Source organism: Microtus oregoni, unplaced genomic scaffold (assembly GCF_018167655.1).
Source record: "Microtus oregoni isolate MIOR12 unplaced genomic scaffold, Mior012 000005F_ref0000423, whole genome shotgun sequence".
NCBI classification, from domain to species: Eukaryota; Metazoa; Chordata; class Mammalia; order Rodentia; family Cricetidae; genus Microtus; species Microtus oregoni.
In genome coordinates this window covers 9116358-9131367 of record NW_024543064.1, presented here as the reverse complement: position 1 = coordinate 9131367, position 15010 = coordinate 9116358, and the positions used below count along the sequence as shown (strand labels likewise).

The 15010-nt window shown below is 44.3% G+C and overlaps 1 protein-coding gene across 6 annotated transcripts in view; it reads right to left on the bottom strand.

The window, feature by feature from the left end:
- Positions 1-15010, bottom strand: part of LOC121447808 (vacuolar protein sorting-associated protein 13D) — a 227914-nt gene that overhangs the window by 96419 nt on the left and 116485 nt on the right. For all 6 annotated transcript variants that reach the window (XM_041651068.1, XM_041651069.1, XM_041651071.1 and 3 more), the window contains 5 exons: positions 14147-14382; positions 11646-11754; positions 6565-6728; positions 5567-5675; positions 2423-2602 (listed from right to left, as the gene is read on the bottom strand). In XM_041651068.1, the coding sequence (XP_041507002.1) occupies positions 2423-2602; positions 5567-5675; positions 6565-6728; positions 11646-11754; positions 14147-14382 (798 nt within the window). The remainder of the gene's footprint in view (positions 1-2422; positions 2603-5566; positions 5676-6564; positions 6729-11645; positions 11755-14146; positions 14383-15010) is intronic.

Below are 15010 nucleotides of genomic sequence, written 5' to 3'. Positions count from 1 at the left end.
GCCAGGTTGCCTCAAGCCTCATCCCACACTCAGTCACTGACCAATCAGCTTCCTTTGCATTAGCTTCTCTCCTTCCCCCTCACATGCTCACCCTGACCTAAGGCGCCATCTCCAATCATCACACCTCTGGAGGCTCTTAGCTGGACTTTCTCTACCTCCAGTCTTTCCAACACTGTAGCCAATGCACTTATTACAGCTAAATCCTCCTCATACTAACTCCTGACTCCTGCCTGCCTTGAACAAAACATTCCAGCTTCAGTATGAATCTCAGGTCCTAATCCTGTCTCTAGTCTTATTTCTACCATATGCCACGGGCCAGTCTGTTCCCTAATCAGCTTCCCAAATACTATATGACTGTGATGGCAAATATTGGTTGTCAAATTGACTACATCTGGAATTAACTAAAACCTAAGTATTGGGGCACACCTGATTTCCTACTCAATCATTTAGGGAGTCCCACCCTAAATCTGGGCCACACCTGGTGGCAGCCTATATGAAAGGACATGGGATAAGGAAAGTTTTTCTTTTGGCCTTGCCCTCACTCTTGCTGGCAAGTTCATCTATCCTACTGCTGAGGCATTCTTTCGCTGGTGTTAGACCCTACTTCTTCAGGATTACAATGTAGACTGAATGCATACAGTCTCATGGCTGAACAACTATCAGACTTGGTCTTCTCAGCAGGAGGCAACTACTATTGGATTATCAGGCCATGGCCTATAAGCTACTCGAATAAACCCCTTGTAATATCTATACATATGTGCAGTGGTGGCACATACCTTTAATCTCAGTTCTCAGGTAGCAGAGGCAGGAAGATCTCTGGGTTAAAGGCCAGCCTGGTCGAAGAGTATGTTTCAGGATAACTGAAGCTACACAGAGAAACCCGGTCTCAAAAAAACAACTAAAAACAAAAACCAGACCGCTCACTGCCATGTGCTCAGCAGATGAAATGCTGACTAGTTCCAATAGCTGCTCAGCAAATCCCCTCTGTGGGAGCATGCCCATCATAGCAAAGCTCCTCTGCCTTGCCCTCTCCCCCAGGTTCACTCTTTTGACTAATTTAGTGCTCAGCTTGAGTATTCTGTCCTGTAGGAAGCTCCCTCAGCCTCAGACCCCCAGTCCCTTCTACATCCCCTCACCCTTCGCTTCATGACACAGCACTGTACTTGTTTGTTTGGCTAGGAAAGCTCCCATCTTCTCATGAGGGGTCACACACCAATTATTCAAAATATTATTATAATAGTTAACTATATTGAGAATACCACTATGTATTTTTCTTATCTATTTAAATTCTTATAGTTTGGAGATAAAGTTCTTCTTCTGTGATGTGAGATTCCCCTCTGTATGCTTTGAATATCATTGGTTAATTTAAAAAAATGTCTTGGGCCTGTGCAGAGCAGAATAGAGGTAGTTGGGTGATGTGGGAGTGTCATATATCAATCTGTTGATTTCATTGGTTAAGCAATAAAGAAACTGCTTGGCCCTGATAGGTTAAAACATAGGTGGGAGGAGTAAACAGAACAGAATGTTGGGAGGAAGAGGAAGTGAGCTCAGAGAGACGCCATGCTCCCCTCTCCCGGGCAGATGCGAGAGCTCTGCTCTCTGAGGCACACGTGATGAAGCTCCGACCCAGGATGGACGTAGGTTAAGATCTTCCCTGGTAAGCCACCTCGTGGGCTATACAGATTATTAGAAATGGGCTAGTCCAGGTGTGAGAGTTAGCCGAGAAGAGGCTAGATATAATGGGCCAAGCAGTATTTAAGTGAATACAATTTGTGTGTTGTTGTTTCGGGGCATAAGCTAGCCAGGCAGCCGGGGTGCTGGGGACACAGCCCTGCAGCTCCTATTACTACAGTTGGGGAGGGGGCGGGCACTAAACAATGCTGAGAGAAAGGAGGCAGAGTGAGAGAGAAGCCATGGAGCTGCAGTCACAGACAAAGATCTGGAACCTTGCCGGTAGGGCACAAACCTCATGGTAAAATATAAAATAATAAAAGGGTTAAGTTAAGATGTGAGAACTAGCCAATAAAAAGTTAGAGCTAATAGGCCAAGTAGTGATTTAATTAATACAGTTTCTGTGTGGTTATTTCAGGAGTCTAGGCGGCCAAAAAAAGAAGGCTATACTTCTGATGTAGCCTAGGCTGGCCTTGAACTCAAGTGATCCTACTGCCTCAGTCTCTTGAATGCTGAGTATGAGAAGTCACCTCCATGCCTGGTTAATTCCTAAGCCTTCTCAGACTTTGTTTATCCTTCTATCTCCATTCACTTCCACTTTAGCTCCCACACAACTCTGGTATGGAGACCCAGGCCTTTCTTACAAAGGAGGACAGCACAGCCCACATCCAGCATGAGGACACTTAATAAATATTTAACCATGGGGTTGGGAAGAAAAAGACATGGCTTTGTCAATCCTTCTAGTTCTCACCTGGAGTGCTCGAGTTGGTCCATCTGGGATAACTCTGATGGATAACATTCCAGAACCAGGCCTCATCTTTTGGTTAACAAACTGTTGTTCTGGTGGAACTGGTCCTAACAGCTCAACAGAAGAGTCAGGACCAAGAACAACTTCAGCTCCATCAAACAATCCGGAAAGTCCTCCTTTGGCCTAAAAGACATTAAAGTAAAGATACAAGAAAAGGTCATAGCAGAGACTTGGACAATTCAACACAGTACCCGGAGACAAATGAATTGGAATTCTCCTTTAGGGAGTCGCAGTTTGTTAGTCTAACAGATTAAAAAAGTGGCAGGACTGTGTAAAATGGCAAGGTACACTTACTACATTAATGTGGCAGGTTACACACACATACAATAGGAGGTAACCCCACAAACAAAGTGGATTGCTTTTACTCCACCTTATAATAAATCTCAGTCACTGAAAATAAGTTTATTAAGTAGCCAAAATCAGTTTTGTTTCTTTGAGTATTATCATTGAGGGTTGCCAAAAAAAAACCTTAAATATTATAAAATTGATCACTAATCACTCAGCTTTCCAATTAAAAAGCCAGCTCCAGAGCTGAAGTTTCCCAGGCTGATGACTAAACAGCCAAGTCAGTGCCACATCTCAACTGTCATATGGCACTGGGACACATTTAGCAAAAGTCATAATCCTGCTGCGTTCCCCATAAACATGCAGGTTGACAGGATGAGGCCCGTGGGGACACACTATAGCTAGAGAGAAGAAATATTTCAATTCTTTCTCTTTGTTTTGTTTTAGTATTCAGAACAGGGCCTTACTCTGTTGCCTGAGCAGCCTCAAACTCATCATCTCCTGACAGGATTGTAGGTACCACCATGCCCACCCATCTTCGTTCATTCTAAGTACTTATACTTGGTTCATTCTAAGTACTGAGTAATAAAAAGGCATATAGGACAGGCTTCAATACAAGGAAAGCCTTTCATAAGTTAGTTTAGAAAGTATAAACATAACCTGGAAAGGGTAGGTCAAAAACCATTTGCAAGCCTTCTATCGCTGTATTTAGCATAGGAATGAAACAAACCCAGTTCCCTAACTAAAACACATTCACAGCAAAGACGTGGTGGGCAGATACAGGAAACAACAAACATTAAAAAGGGATTTGGGCGGGAGGAAAATGCTCCACGAAAATTGGAATTACATGGGCTTTTAAAAAAAACTAGAAGTAAAGTCAGGGTCAGACCCGGAACCCACCAATTATAGCAAGCCTTCTTTTGCCTCTAGAAGTCTGAATTGTATTGCTAATTGAAAATCCCAAATCCACTCCAGATGTGAGCTTCACATAAGTAAGCAGCTGGCCTTTGATGAGAAAAGCTCAGGGCCACAGAGGTAAAGAAAATAAATCTCAGCAAACAGAAGAGGCTTCTTAGGGCTGTACACACCACCATATGAGAGGACAGCCTGACTCCACCAGGGAGAGGAACACTCACTGTTCAGGGCCTGCTGCTGCACTGTGGATCTCTGAGTGAGTCCCACGGTGGACAGACCTGCACACACAGTCACTGTGGTGCTCTCCCTCCCACCCGCGCACCTCAGATGCAGGGGCCCATACCAACTCAAAGAACGAAAGGGCAGAAATCTCAATCCCTGATAAAGTCCCTGGAAATTTATTAAGCCACAGACTGGCTGATTTGAGGACAAATCCAGTCTAGACTGCTAGTTGCTATAACAAAATACTAACTTTGATACCACTAAGAATGTAGCAATAAGCAAAATCAAAAACATGTATACACATACCAATTGGTTATATAATACCAAAATGGTCAGTCTTGAAAACATATACATACAAGTAACACACACACACATGTATGTACTCACATATTTAACAGGCGTGAATTTGAAAGAGAGCACAGGGAAGATATGGGAGGTTTAAAGGATGAAAATGGTAAAGTGATGCAATTACATCAGAGGAGGAGGGGAAGAGGACCACAATGATGAGTAGGATGATGATGCACAGCTCATGATGAGCTCCCACGCTTTACCCATCCAAGTACCCATCTTAGCATTAGACTTTGAACAGATACTTTTTTTTTATAACCTTCTTTTAAAAAGTACATAGGTAATTTATGTTACCAGGGAAAAACAGTTCAGAATCACCAAGAACAGAAGAAGAAAAAAAGACATCACTCAGGACATCTGCTTCTAACACACTTAGTCCATCACCTTCAAGAACACATCCTATAGAGCTGGAGGGACAGTTCAGTGGTTAAAAAAGTTTGCTGCTCTTGCCGAGGATCCAAGTTCGATTCCCAGCACTCATGCTGAGTACCATTCAAGCACCTATAGCTCCAGTTCCCAGGAATCTGACAGACTCTTCTGAACTCTGCAGGTGCCTGCATTCTGGTGTACACATACCCACACACAGATATGCACAGATACACACAGTTAAAATAAAATAAATTTTGAGCCATGGATGAAGGAGCTGTGGGAGCAGAAGATTATAAGAATTATAAGAGCCATGAATCCTGCTGTGAAAATCTTAGAAATGGCTGCTTAAACAGGACAGGAACAGGGCATGCCAACACGGAAGGGGGCAAGTTTTATGAGGGTCCCACACATAGACAAAGAATTTCAGGCAACAAATGACTGCAGGGAGGAGAACTGGTCACTCCAGGGATAAGACACCTATATCAGTTATTCAATGCAGAATGGTCAGCCCTAAAAGGAATGCACACAAAGAACCAAAATGGACTCAGTGGGCTGCATTTATATACACTCGTGGGCATACATATGTATATATATGCATGTAACAATAATCAGAGAAAAATCGACTTGAAAGTTGGGGGAGCATGAGAGGGATTTGAGGGAAGGTAGCTGGGGCAGAGAAAGGGAAGGGGAAAGTGATGTGAATCTATTTCAATTAGAAAAATATCTAAAAATAAATCTTTTAAAAGAAAAAAAGAAAAGGCTATTTCCCATGTAGCAACACAAAGATGCACAGCCAAAGTTTCTTGACTACCCTTAACAAAAATGCAGTATGCTCTCTGGTTACTTCTTCCCAGTGGAGAAATCATCATGTATAACATAGGTGAGACTTTGTTTTGAAGAAAGTACAACCCTTGGGCGCTGCGACTGACAGTGTCAAAAGCAACTGACCTGAACAACCAGCCCATGCAAGCCACAGGTCAGTCTTCCTTCCCGGAAGCTCCACGTCTGTGTTGTGCTGCGCCTGTGGTCTGGTTTTCTCAGCATCAGTGGCTCATACCTGCACAGAGACATCAGTGAATCCTCTGGGTCGAAGCCTGAGGAGGAACTGAGGCTCAGCCCCTCTGCCTCCCGGCACCCCGCCATGGAATCTGATGGGCATCTTAGTTGAGCCTCACATGAGGAAAGCCAAAAGACCAGGATGGAGAGCCACAACCCCGGTGTGGGAGTCTCATGGGGCAAGCCATCTTGCAGTTGGAAGCAGCTATCTGCTGAACAGTTAAATCAACTGTCTCTACTGTCCTATTTTTAAATACTCTGGGTCTTAACTTACACATTTGTGGAAATTTATAAAGTACCAAATGAAAACAAACACACTGATATTATGGAGAAACTAATATGTGGTAAATGAAGTAACGTATTTAAACTAATGTAACTCATGCAAACTGTCCAGAGAGTTACACATAAAAACATGTCTCCAGAGTATTGTTTTGGTTTGTTTGTTTGTTTGCTTGGTTGGGTTTTTTGGTTTTGTTTTTATTTTTTGGAGTTTTGAGACAGGGTTTCTCTGTATAGCCTTGAGATGTCCTGGAACAAACTCTGTAGACAAATTAATTCTTCTCGAAAGACAACAAATTAGAAATACTTAAGAATAGAAACTTTGTTTCTACGAAGCAAGGATAGACTGGAATTCCCAGGAAAGTAGATATTTATTTTCTATCAAAGATCTTATTATTTGATCTTTAACACCTGCATGGGTACTGTCACAATAATTTTTAAAATTAAAATAATGTCTGAGAATTTGACAGGCATTAGCCATTAAGGAAAAAAATACAAAATAAAAAACAAATTCTCAGGAGGGTTTACAGAACTCTACTTTTGAGGGGGAAATTTCTTGGGTCTGAATTTGAAGGCAATCAGCTTGACTAGTGAATTACCCATCGGATTACCTGTTGTCTGTCACAGCGGCCAGGCCAGCGATATCCAGGATGGCGGATCCCTCGATGGAGCGTGTGGCTGAGGGCTTGTTGGGGTTGTGAGGAACTGCTGAGCCCTCGTGGGCCAGCATTCCGGACCCTGTCATCCTCCAGAGCTGAGAGCGCTTTCCTGGTTCCTGACAGACAGACACACAGATGTGGCCACAGCTAGCCCTGTCCATCAATCACAAGCCCCCTCTAAGGGCCAAAGATGCTCTCCACTGGAACTGGATGTTTTCCATATCATAGAAAGACCCAACTAAAGATTTCATTATTGTGAATTTTTTTTTTTTTTTTTTTTTTTTTTTTTTTTGGTTTTTCGAGACAGGGTTTCTCTGTGGCTTTGGAGCTCGTCCTGGAACTAGCTCTGTAGACCAGGCTGGTCTCGAACTCACAGAGATCCGCCTGCCTCTGCCTCCCGAGTGCTGGGATTTCTAATTAACCTTAAATAAAGCATACTAAACTCTTTTTCATCTTTTATTTTATTTTAGTGTGCACATGTATGTGTGTGTTGAATGTTCCACTGTGTGGAAATCTGAGGATAAATCTCAGGAGTTGGTTCTCTCGTTCCATAATGAGATACGGAGCTCAAACTCAGGTTAGCAGAGTTATGTGACAAACCCTGGGCCATCTTACTGTCCATTTGCTGAAGTCCGAACAAGCAACCAACATTTGTAAGTGGTACAGATTTCTTAAGAAGTCTTCTTTGGGGGTTGGAGAGATGGCTCAGAGGTTAAGATCACTGACTGCTCTTCCAGAGGTCCTGAGTTCAATTCCCAGCAACCACATGGTGGCTCACAGCCATCTGTAATGAGATCTGGTGCCCTCTTCTGGCATGCAAACATGCACGGAAGGAATGTATACATAATAAATAAATAAATCTTTAAAAAAAAAAAAAAAGAAGTCTTCTTTGGGCTGAAGAGACGGCTCTATGGTTAAGAGCTTTGTGCTCTTGTAGAGGACCAGGTTCACTCCCAGCACCCACATCAGGGAGCAATTGACAGCTGCTTGTAACTCCAGTTCCAGGCAGGCAGCTAGTGACCTTTTCTGGATTCCACAGGCTAAGTACGGATAAGTGCACATACCCACACACAGACATGCACATGTAGGAATAATTAAAAGAAATTCTTATAATGTATGCACCTATTAGTTTTCCTTTAAAAAAAAAAGTCAATGACTGGGCAATCTCCTCCCTAGCTATACTGCCATGAATACCACTGTTCCATATGATGACTTCAGGTGTCTTGAGTTCAGAGGAGAGTTTAACTATGCCAAGAATATGTGCAAGTCAGCACCCTGTCTCTGGCATTCATGTAAACTGCCAGAGCAGGGACAGCAGCAGCCCTCACTACTTCCAGTGCTTACCATCTCAATATTTATGAATTGATTATAACCAATTATTAACTTGGTTGCATTTAAAGGTTATTTTCAGTTGATTGCTTCTGATTTTCAATGCATTTTCTTTGCTAGAATACTTAAATACTGCAATTAGGCTTCCGGGTCAGATAAGGTCAGTCAAGGATGTTTACCTAGTCCATTATATACTACAGGTGATAACACTTATTGAGACCCTGCTGCTGGTCAGGCCTGGGTACAGTAACTCATTCAACCTTAAAAACAATCCAACAAGGTGCATGCTGTTGCTGTCCTTACAGATGAGGAAGTTAGGGTTTGGTGAGAAAAGTTAATTTCCCCATGCTGTCACAACTAGTGACCAGAGGGACTACTTGGACCTGTCCGATGCCAAAGCCCACTTAACTGTTCTGTAATGTTGCCTCCCCACTGCAGGGACACCTCTCCCAAGCTGCAACTCTCAGGGTCACACACTCACAGCATGTAGGAGCTTCACTGCCGCAATGGACACTTCTGGCTCCGCCCACTAACTCATTCACAAGTTACACACATGCCAGAAAGATCGTTTTTCAGCATTCTACAATTTTTTAGAGGCTAGGAATTGAGTCTATGGCTAGGCAGAGTTCCTCTGCGGAGCTATATTCCCGGCCCTGCATTCTACATCCTACAGAGTAGAAACCAAAGGGTATAAAGTGAATGTCAGAGTCAAGATGCCAGGACCTGAGATCAGCTGCACAGTCACAAGGTGAGCTAGTTCACAACCCGAGTAATGTGGATGAGGCAGCTAAGCTCACGGAGCCTGCTTTCTGACCTGTCAAGAAGGCAAACTAAGTGACCTCTTCAGTTCTTGTAGTAAATGTAAAAGAGCTGTGGCTTCATAACTGTATGCTGTGCTACTATCCCCACAACTCTGACACAGCACTACATGAACATTGTCTTAGATCATAGGTCTCAACCCACGGGTTATGACTCCTTGGGGGTGGGGATGGGGGTCAAAGGACACTTTCACAAAGGTTGCATAGCAGATATCCTGCATATCAGATTACATTTACATTACGATAAGAATTGCAAAATTAGTTTTGCAGTAGAACAAAATAATTTTATGGTTGGAGGGTCACCACAACTATACTAAAGGGAAGCAGCATTAGGAAGATTGAGAACCACTGTCTTAGATGTTTCCTTTATTCCTCCCAGGAAGTCAGTAAAAAAATGTAGCTCGGAAGAAGGGGGAAAGCTAGTCTCAAACTACACCAGCACCCTCTTCTTCCTGCTGGAACTGCTGACTGCTCCTGTAAGATCAAAGTCAGCCTCAATCTCCAAACGCAGCCTCCCACAGTCTCATCTATGCTCACATCTGCCCTCAGCACCAGCCGGCACAGGAAGCCCCTCAGATGCCACAGGCTGAGTCACCCAGTCGCACAGTGAGGGAAGCTGGCCTGCAGGAACTTACTTATCCCAAGCTGGAAACAACCAGAACTCCCTCTTAAAAATATGGATTTCCTGAGAAACTGCCATACTGCTTTCCAAAGTGGTTGCACAAGTTTGCATTCCCACCAGCAATGGATGAGGGTACCCCTTTCTCCACAACCTCTACAGCAAAGGCTATCATTGGTGTTTTTTATTTTAGCCATTCTGACAGGTGTAAGATGGTATCTTAAAGTTGTCTTGATTTGCATTTCCCTGATCGCTAAGGAAGTTGAGCATGACCTTAAGTGTCTTTTGGCCATTTGAACTTCTTCTGTTGAGAATTCTCTGTTCAGCTCAATGCCCCATTTTATAATTGGGTTGGTTAGCCTTTTATGGTCTAGTTTCCTGAGATCTTTATATATTTTGGAGATCAGACCTTTGTCAGTTGCGGGGTTGGTGAAGATCTTCTCCCAGTTAGTGGGTTGCCTTTGTGTCTTAGCGACAGTGTCCTTTGCTTTACAGAAGCTTCTCAGTCTCAGGAGGTCCCATTTATTCAATGAGGTCCTTAATGTCTGTGCAGCTGGGGTTATACGTAAGAAGTGGTCTCCTGTGCCCATGTGTTGTAGAGTACTTCCCACTTTCTCTTCTATCAGGTTCAGTGTGTTCGGACTGATATTGAGGTCTTTAATCCATTTGGACTTGAGTTTTGTGCATGGTGATAGATATGGATCTATTTTCATTCTTCTACAGGTTGACATCCAGTTTTGCCAGCACAATTTGTTGAAGATGCTCTCTTTTTTCCATTGTATACTTTTAGCTCCTTTATCGAAAATCAGGTGTTCATAGGTTTGTGGGTTAATGTCAGGGTCTTCTATTCGATTCCATTGGTCGACTTCTTTGAGCCTATAATTAGTGATCCTAGAGAAGCTAATTAAGGAGAACCCAAAGAAAAACATATAGGCATCCTCCTGAATATTAACCTTCAGCAAGCGAGGAAAGGAGACAGAGACAGAGACCCACATTGGAGCACAGGACTGAAATCTCAAGGTCCAAATCAGGAGCAGAAGGAGAGAGAGTATGAGCAAGGAACTCAGGACCGCGAGGGGTGCACCCACACACTGAGACAATGGGGATGTTCTACTGGGAACTCACCAAGACCAGCTGGCCTGGGTCTGGAAAAGCCTGGGATAAAACCGGACTCTCTGAACATAGTGGACAATGAGGACTACTGAGAACTCAAGAACAATGGCAATGGGTTTCTGATCCTACTGCACGCACTGGCTTTGTGGGAGCCTAGGCAGTTTGGATGCTCAACTTACTAGACCTGGATGGAGGTGGGGGTTCCTTGGACTTCCCACAGGACAGGGAACCCTGATTGCTTTTCGGGCTGGGGGGGGGGGACTTAATTGGGGGAGGGGGAGGGAAATGGGAGGCGGTGGCGGGGAAGAGACAGAAATCTTTAATAAATAAATAAATTAAAAAAATAAAATAAAAAAAAATAAAAATATGGAGATCTTTCCTGGGAGCCCTTTTCCTCTTTCCTAACAATTTAACCCTAAACATTTAGATGTGACTGAGGAAGGAAGAATGTGCCCAGAATGCCCTTGACTATTAGAAACCTGTCTGGATCTGCAGATGTTTGCCCAGATGACAAACTTGGCACGTAAGCCACGGGTGGTGACATGTTAGTGCAAATGCAGACCTCCATCAGGGCTCTCCAGGTCCACGTCCTCCAGATGACAACTTCATGGTCTTCTTCCCTGGTTGCTGCTGCATCTCCATGGTCCCGAACTTCTGCCATCTTTCACTTTCAACTATTTGCTATCACTCTTCCTGCCATTTATTACGATCTTTGACCAAATTTTACTGCTTTCCCCTCCAAATCTAGGTCAGCTAACTGGAATATTTTCCCATACTCACAGGCGTGCCTTGCTCTTCTTACGCTAACTCATCAGAGGACATGAAAAGGGGTACTTGCCAGTGGGACATTTTCCTTTAGTTCAGTTTGAGATAAAAGAAGCAACAGGCAAGGAAAAAAAAAACAAAATAGAAATCACAATTCACAGCTTCAGGACTGTCCTCTCTCCAGAAGGACCTGGGAGTGAGATGGCTGGAACACCCCCCCCCCCCCCCCCCCCCCCCCCCCCCCCCGCAGCCAGCACGATCACAGTGAACACAGCAGGAGCACAAGCCCAGAGCCTCCAGGGCTCCCGGCCCAGTTCTTGCAGGGCCAGAGACTCTGGACTAGATGAGCCTGAGCCCCCAACTCTTGTCGCCCACCTCTGAGCCTTTACCTTCTTTTTTAGGATGACTCTCTGCGTCTTTGGGGACACATCCAAGACGAGTTCTGCACAGGTAACTGCCTTGTGGGAAGCCACGGGCCTTCCTTTGCCCTCCTGCAAACTAAGATGAAATAAATGAGTGCACATGTATACACATGTATACACACACACACACACACACACACACGAGCAATGCATAAACCTCTATTAACAAACAAAAAAGTTGACTGCTGTCATCTCAGTACTTAGCAAACTGAAGGAAGAAGAGAACCCAAGCTATACAGAAGAAACTCTGTCTCAAAACAGACAAACAAACCAACAGAAACCATGAAGAAAAGGCCTGACAGGACACAGGAATAGAGCCACTCTTAGCCCTACAAGTTAGGACTCACTGGTGAACACAAAACTCTGGCATTTTCCCTCTCCTCATAATTTCAGTGGCACAAAATCAAGACATGAAATGACGGTCATGAATCTTTGGTGGGGGGCAGGGAAAACCCAAGGTAGGTGTCCAAGGGCAAAGCCACGCTCTGCTCTGCCAAACAGAGCATCAGCATCACCGTACTCCCAAGTCTTGGCAAGAAATGGAATCCTTTTAGGAGGAAAAGAATCCAGAGGGCCAATAGTCAGCCACCTTCCCCCAATTCAAACCTGTGGTGCTTCCCTGTGGCTTAAAAATCCCAAGCGTTATGGATTGCTGGCGCAGCTCGGGTGTTTATTATAATATTATTATTTGTGTGGGATGTTGTGGGTTGTATGTAAATGGTCGGGTAAATGCAACTGTATGCGTGCATTGGAGGCCCAGAGAGCAACATTGGGTGTCTGCCTCTACCACTCGGCTCCTCATTATTTGAGACAGGGTCACCACTGGACCTGGGCCTCACTGTTTCAGTTAGGTTAGCTGGCCGGCAAGACCTAGGACGTGCCCAACTCTGCCCACAGTGCTGGGGTTGTGAGCACCGGCCACCACACTTAGCTTCCCATCTGAGAGTCGGAATCCAAACTCGGGAACTTACGCTTGTGAATAAAGAGCTGTGCCCACTGAGCCCTTCTCAGCTTCTCACTTTAGAACACATGCATAATGCTCGAATGACGTTTAATTTAGATCACTTGCCTGTTTGCATCAACCCTTAACATTACAAAAGTACTGATGAGTTCGGTTAATAATTAGTCATCTGGACATCAAAAGCATATGTGACAAAAGCAAAACAAAATTCAACAAATTAGATTTCACTGAAATTAAAAAAAAATTGTCCTTTAAATAATACCTTCAAAAAAAAAAAAAGTCACAGTCAACCCATAGCATGGGAAATCAAACTGCAAAGCTGAGATGCCTGCTGACTGACTGACTGACAAACAGACAGACAGGCACACAGGCAGCAAGTACACAGCACAGAGCACTTCTCAGACTCATGCAGACTGAACACGTTTCATAAAATCAGGGTCACAAAAATGTGGCTGAACCCAAAACATGACACTAAGTGAAAGATGCCAGCCAAAGAAGGTCACCAGGGTGACCCAGACTCAGGGACTACCCAGTTAGCCAAGCCTACAGGAACAGAAAGGAGATTAGAGGTCACTGAGGTCAGGGTGGAGGAGTGGAAGATAGTGCCAGGGGAGGCTCTTTTAGGAACAGCAAAATGACGATCATGATGACAACCGCAACAACAGTGTACTAAATGCCACTACCTATTCAGTTTGAAATGGTTAATTTTATGTGACATGAATCTGACCTCAATAAAAATAAAAATTAAAAAAAAAACTGTTCTTTCTTCCGAGAATGCACACCAATAGCATTCGGTAGCCCCCAAAACTGGTTCCAAGTCCTAGCACCCAAACAGGGCCTGGGCTTCCAAGAGCTTCTCTCCCTCCCTGCTCCCGACCCTCACCCTCTCGGGCCACCATAGGACTCTCCCTTCAGAGCTCAGCAGCTGAGGGAACTTACAGAAACCAGAGCAAAAGGGGCTTACAACCAGACAGAACTGGTTTCTCAGGCACTAACCCTTAAGAAGGTTACATTGGTCAGTGCCATAGGAACAGCCCACAAACAAACCTTATTAGCCAATGTCAAGACAAACACCATAGGAATTCAAGATCCAGGAAGAGACTTATCAATTGTTCAGGCTAGGCTCAGCCCCTGCGGGAAGCCCTTAAAGGAAAAGTTGCTGCTACCCTACAGGGGTTGGGGGTAGGAAAGGCAGAGGCAGGCAGATCTCTGAGTTTGAGGCCAGCCTGGTCTACAGAGCAAATTCTAGGACACCCAGGACTGTTACACAAAGAAACCCTCTCGGAGACGGGGTGGGGTGGGGGGTTGGGGGGGGGGGGGGGGGTGGGGGGGGTATTGTTTACAGATGAGAATGTGGACTAGACTCTCAAGGGAAAACCTGGGCTTGGAGTTTAGTAAAGAAAGCATTGGCTGTGACTTGTCTCCTCAGAAACTATTTAAACTTTAAAAACCAGTGAATAGTTAAAAGATTCTGCTTTGCATGAACTATAATTAAGTCCAGAATTACCCGGAGAACGTGTACGTGGCAGCAATGTAAATGAAATTTTCGTAGTACAACTGTCGGTTATTCTGGAAGTCATTCATGTTGCAGCTGATCTCCGAGGAGCCTGCCCCCTTAACAGTCAATGTGATGAAGGGTGGGAGGGTGGGCTCATCCCAGGCATAATCCAGTGATGTCATGGGCTTCACTTCAGTCCGCAGCCTGGGTTCAGCTACGCCATGCTGAGTGAAGACAACAGGAACCTAGAGGGCAGAGGACTTTGTTCAGGGCAGTTTCCTGGAAAGTGAGCCAGACAGACAGAGGTGGACGCTCCCATCGTCCCAGTGACAGGACAAGGCAAGGACCACAGGCAACCGGAAATAGAGTGCCTGGCAGCTCAAACTGTGACTGCAGCTCCAGGAAAAGCCATAAGTGAAATTTGTAGGTGCCGATACATAATATACACACATAAATAAAAATGCAAAAACAATCCATCTTAAGACACTTTGCCAAAATATCCAAGGCAGCAATTCCATTGCTCCCTGTGAATGTCTGAATACGGGAAGAATGGGGATCTGGACACTGGTTCTAAAAAGTCTTATATTCTAAGACACATAACTTGAAGGAGTAATTTAAAATGAATCTTATGGGTCAGGGAGTTGCTCAGCAGATAAAGGTACATGTTGCCAAGCTTAATGGCCTGAGTTTGATCCCCCAGGAACCACATACTGGAAGAAAACCAACACCTGAACCATGGTCTTTGGCCTTAACATGTCTGTGGCACTCACACACACACAAAATAAAAGACAGAATCTCATAATTTCCACTTAACATTTAGAAGTATAAAAATGTGCCAGGTTATGGTAGCACCCACCTTTAATCCCAGCACTC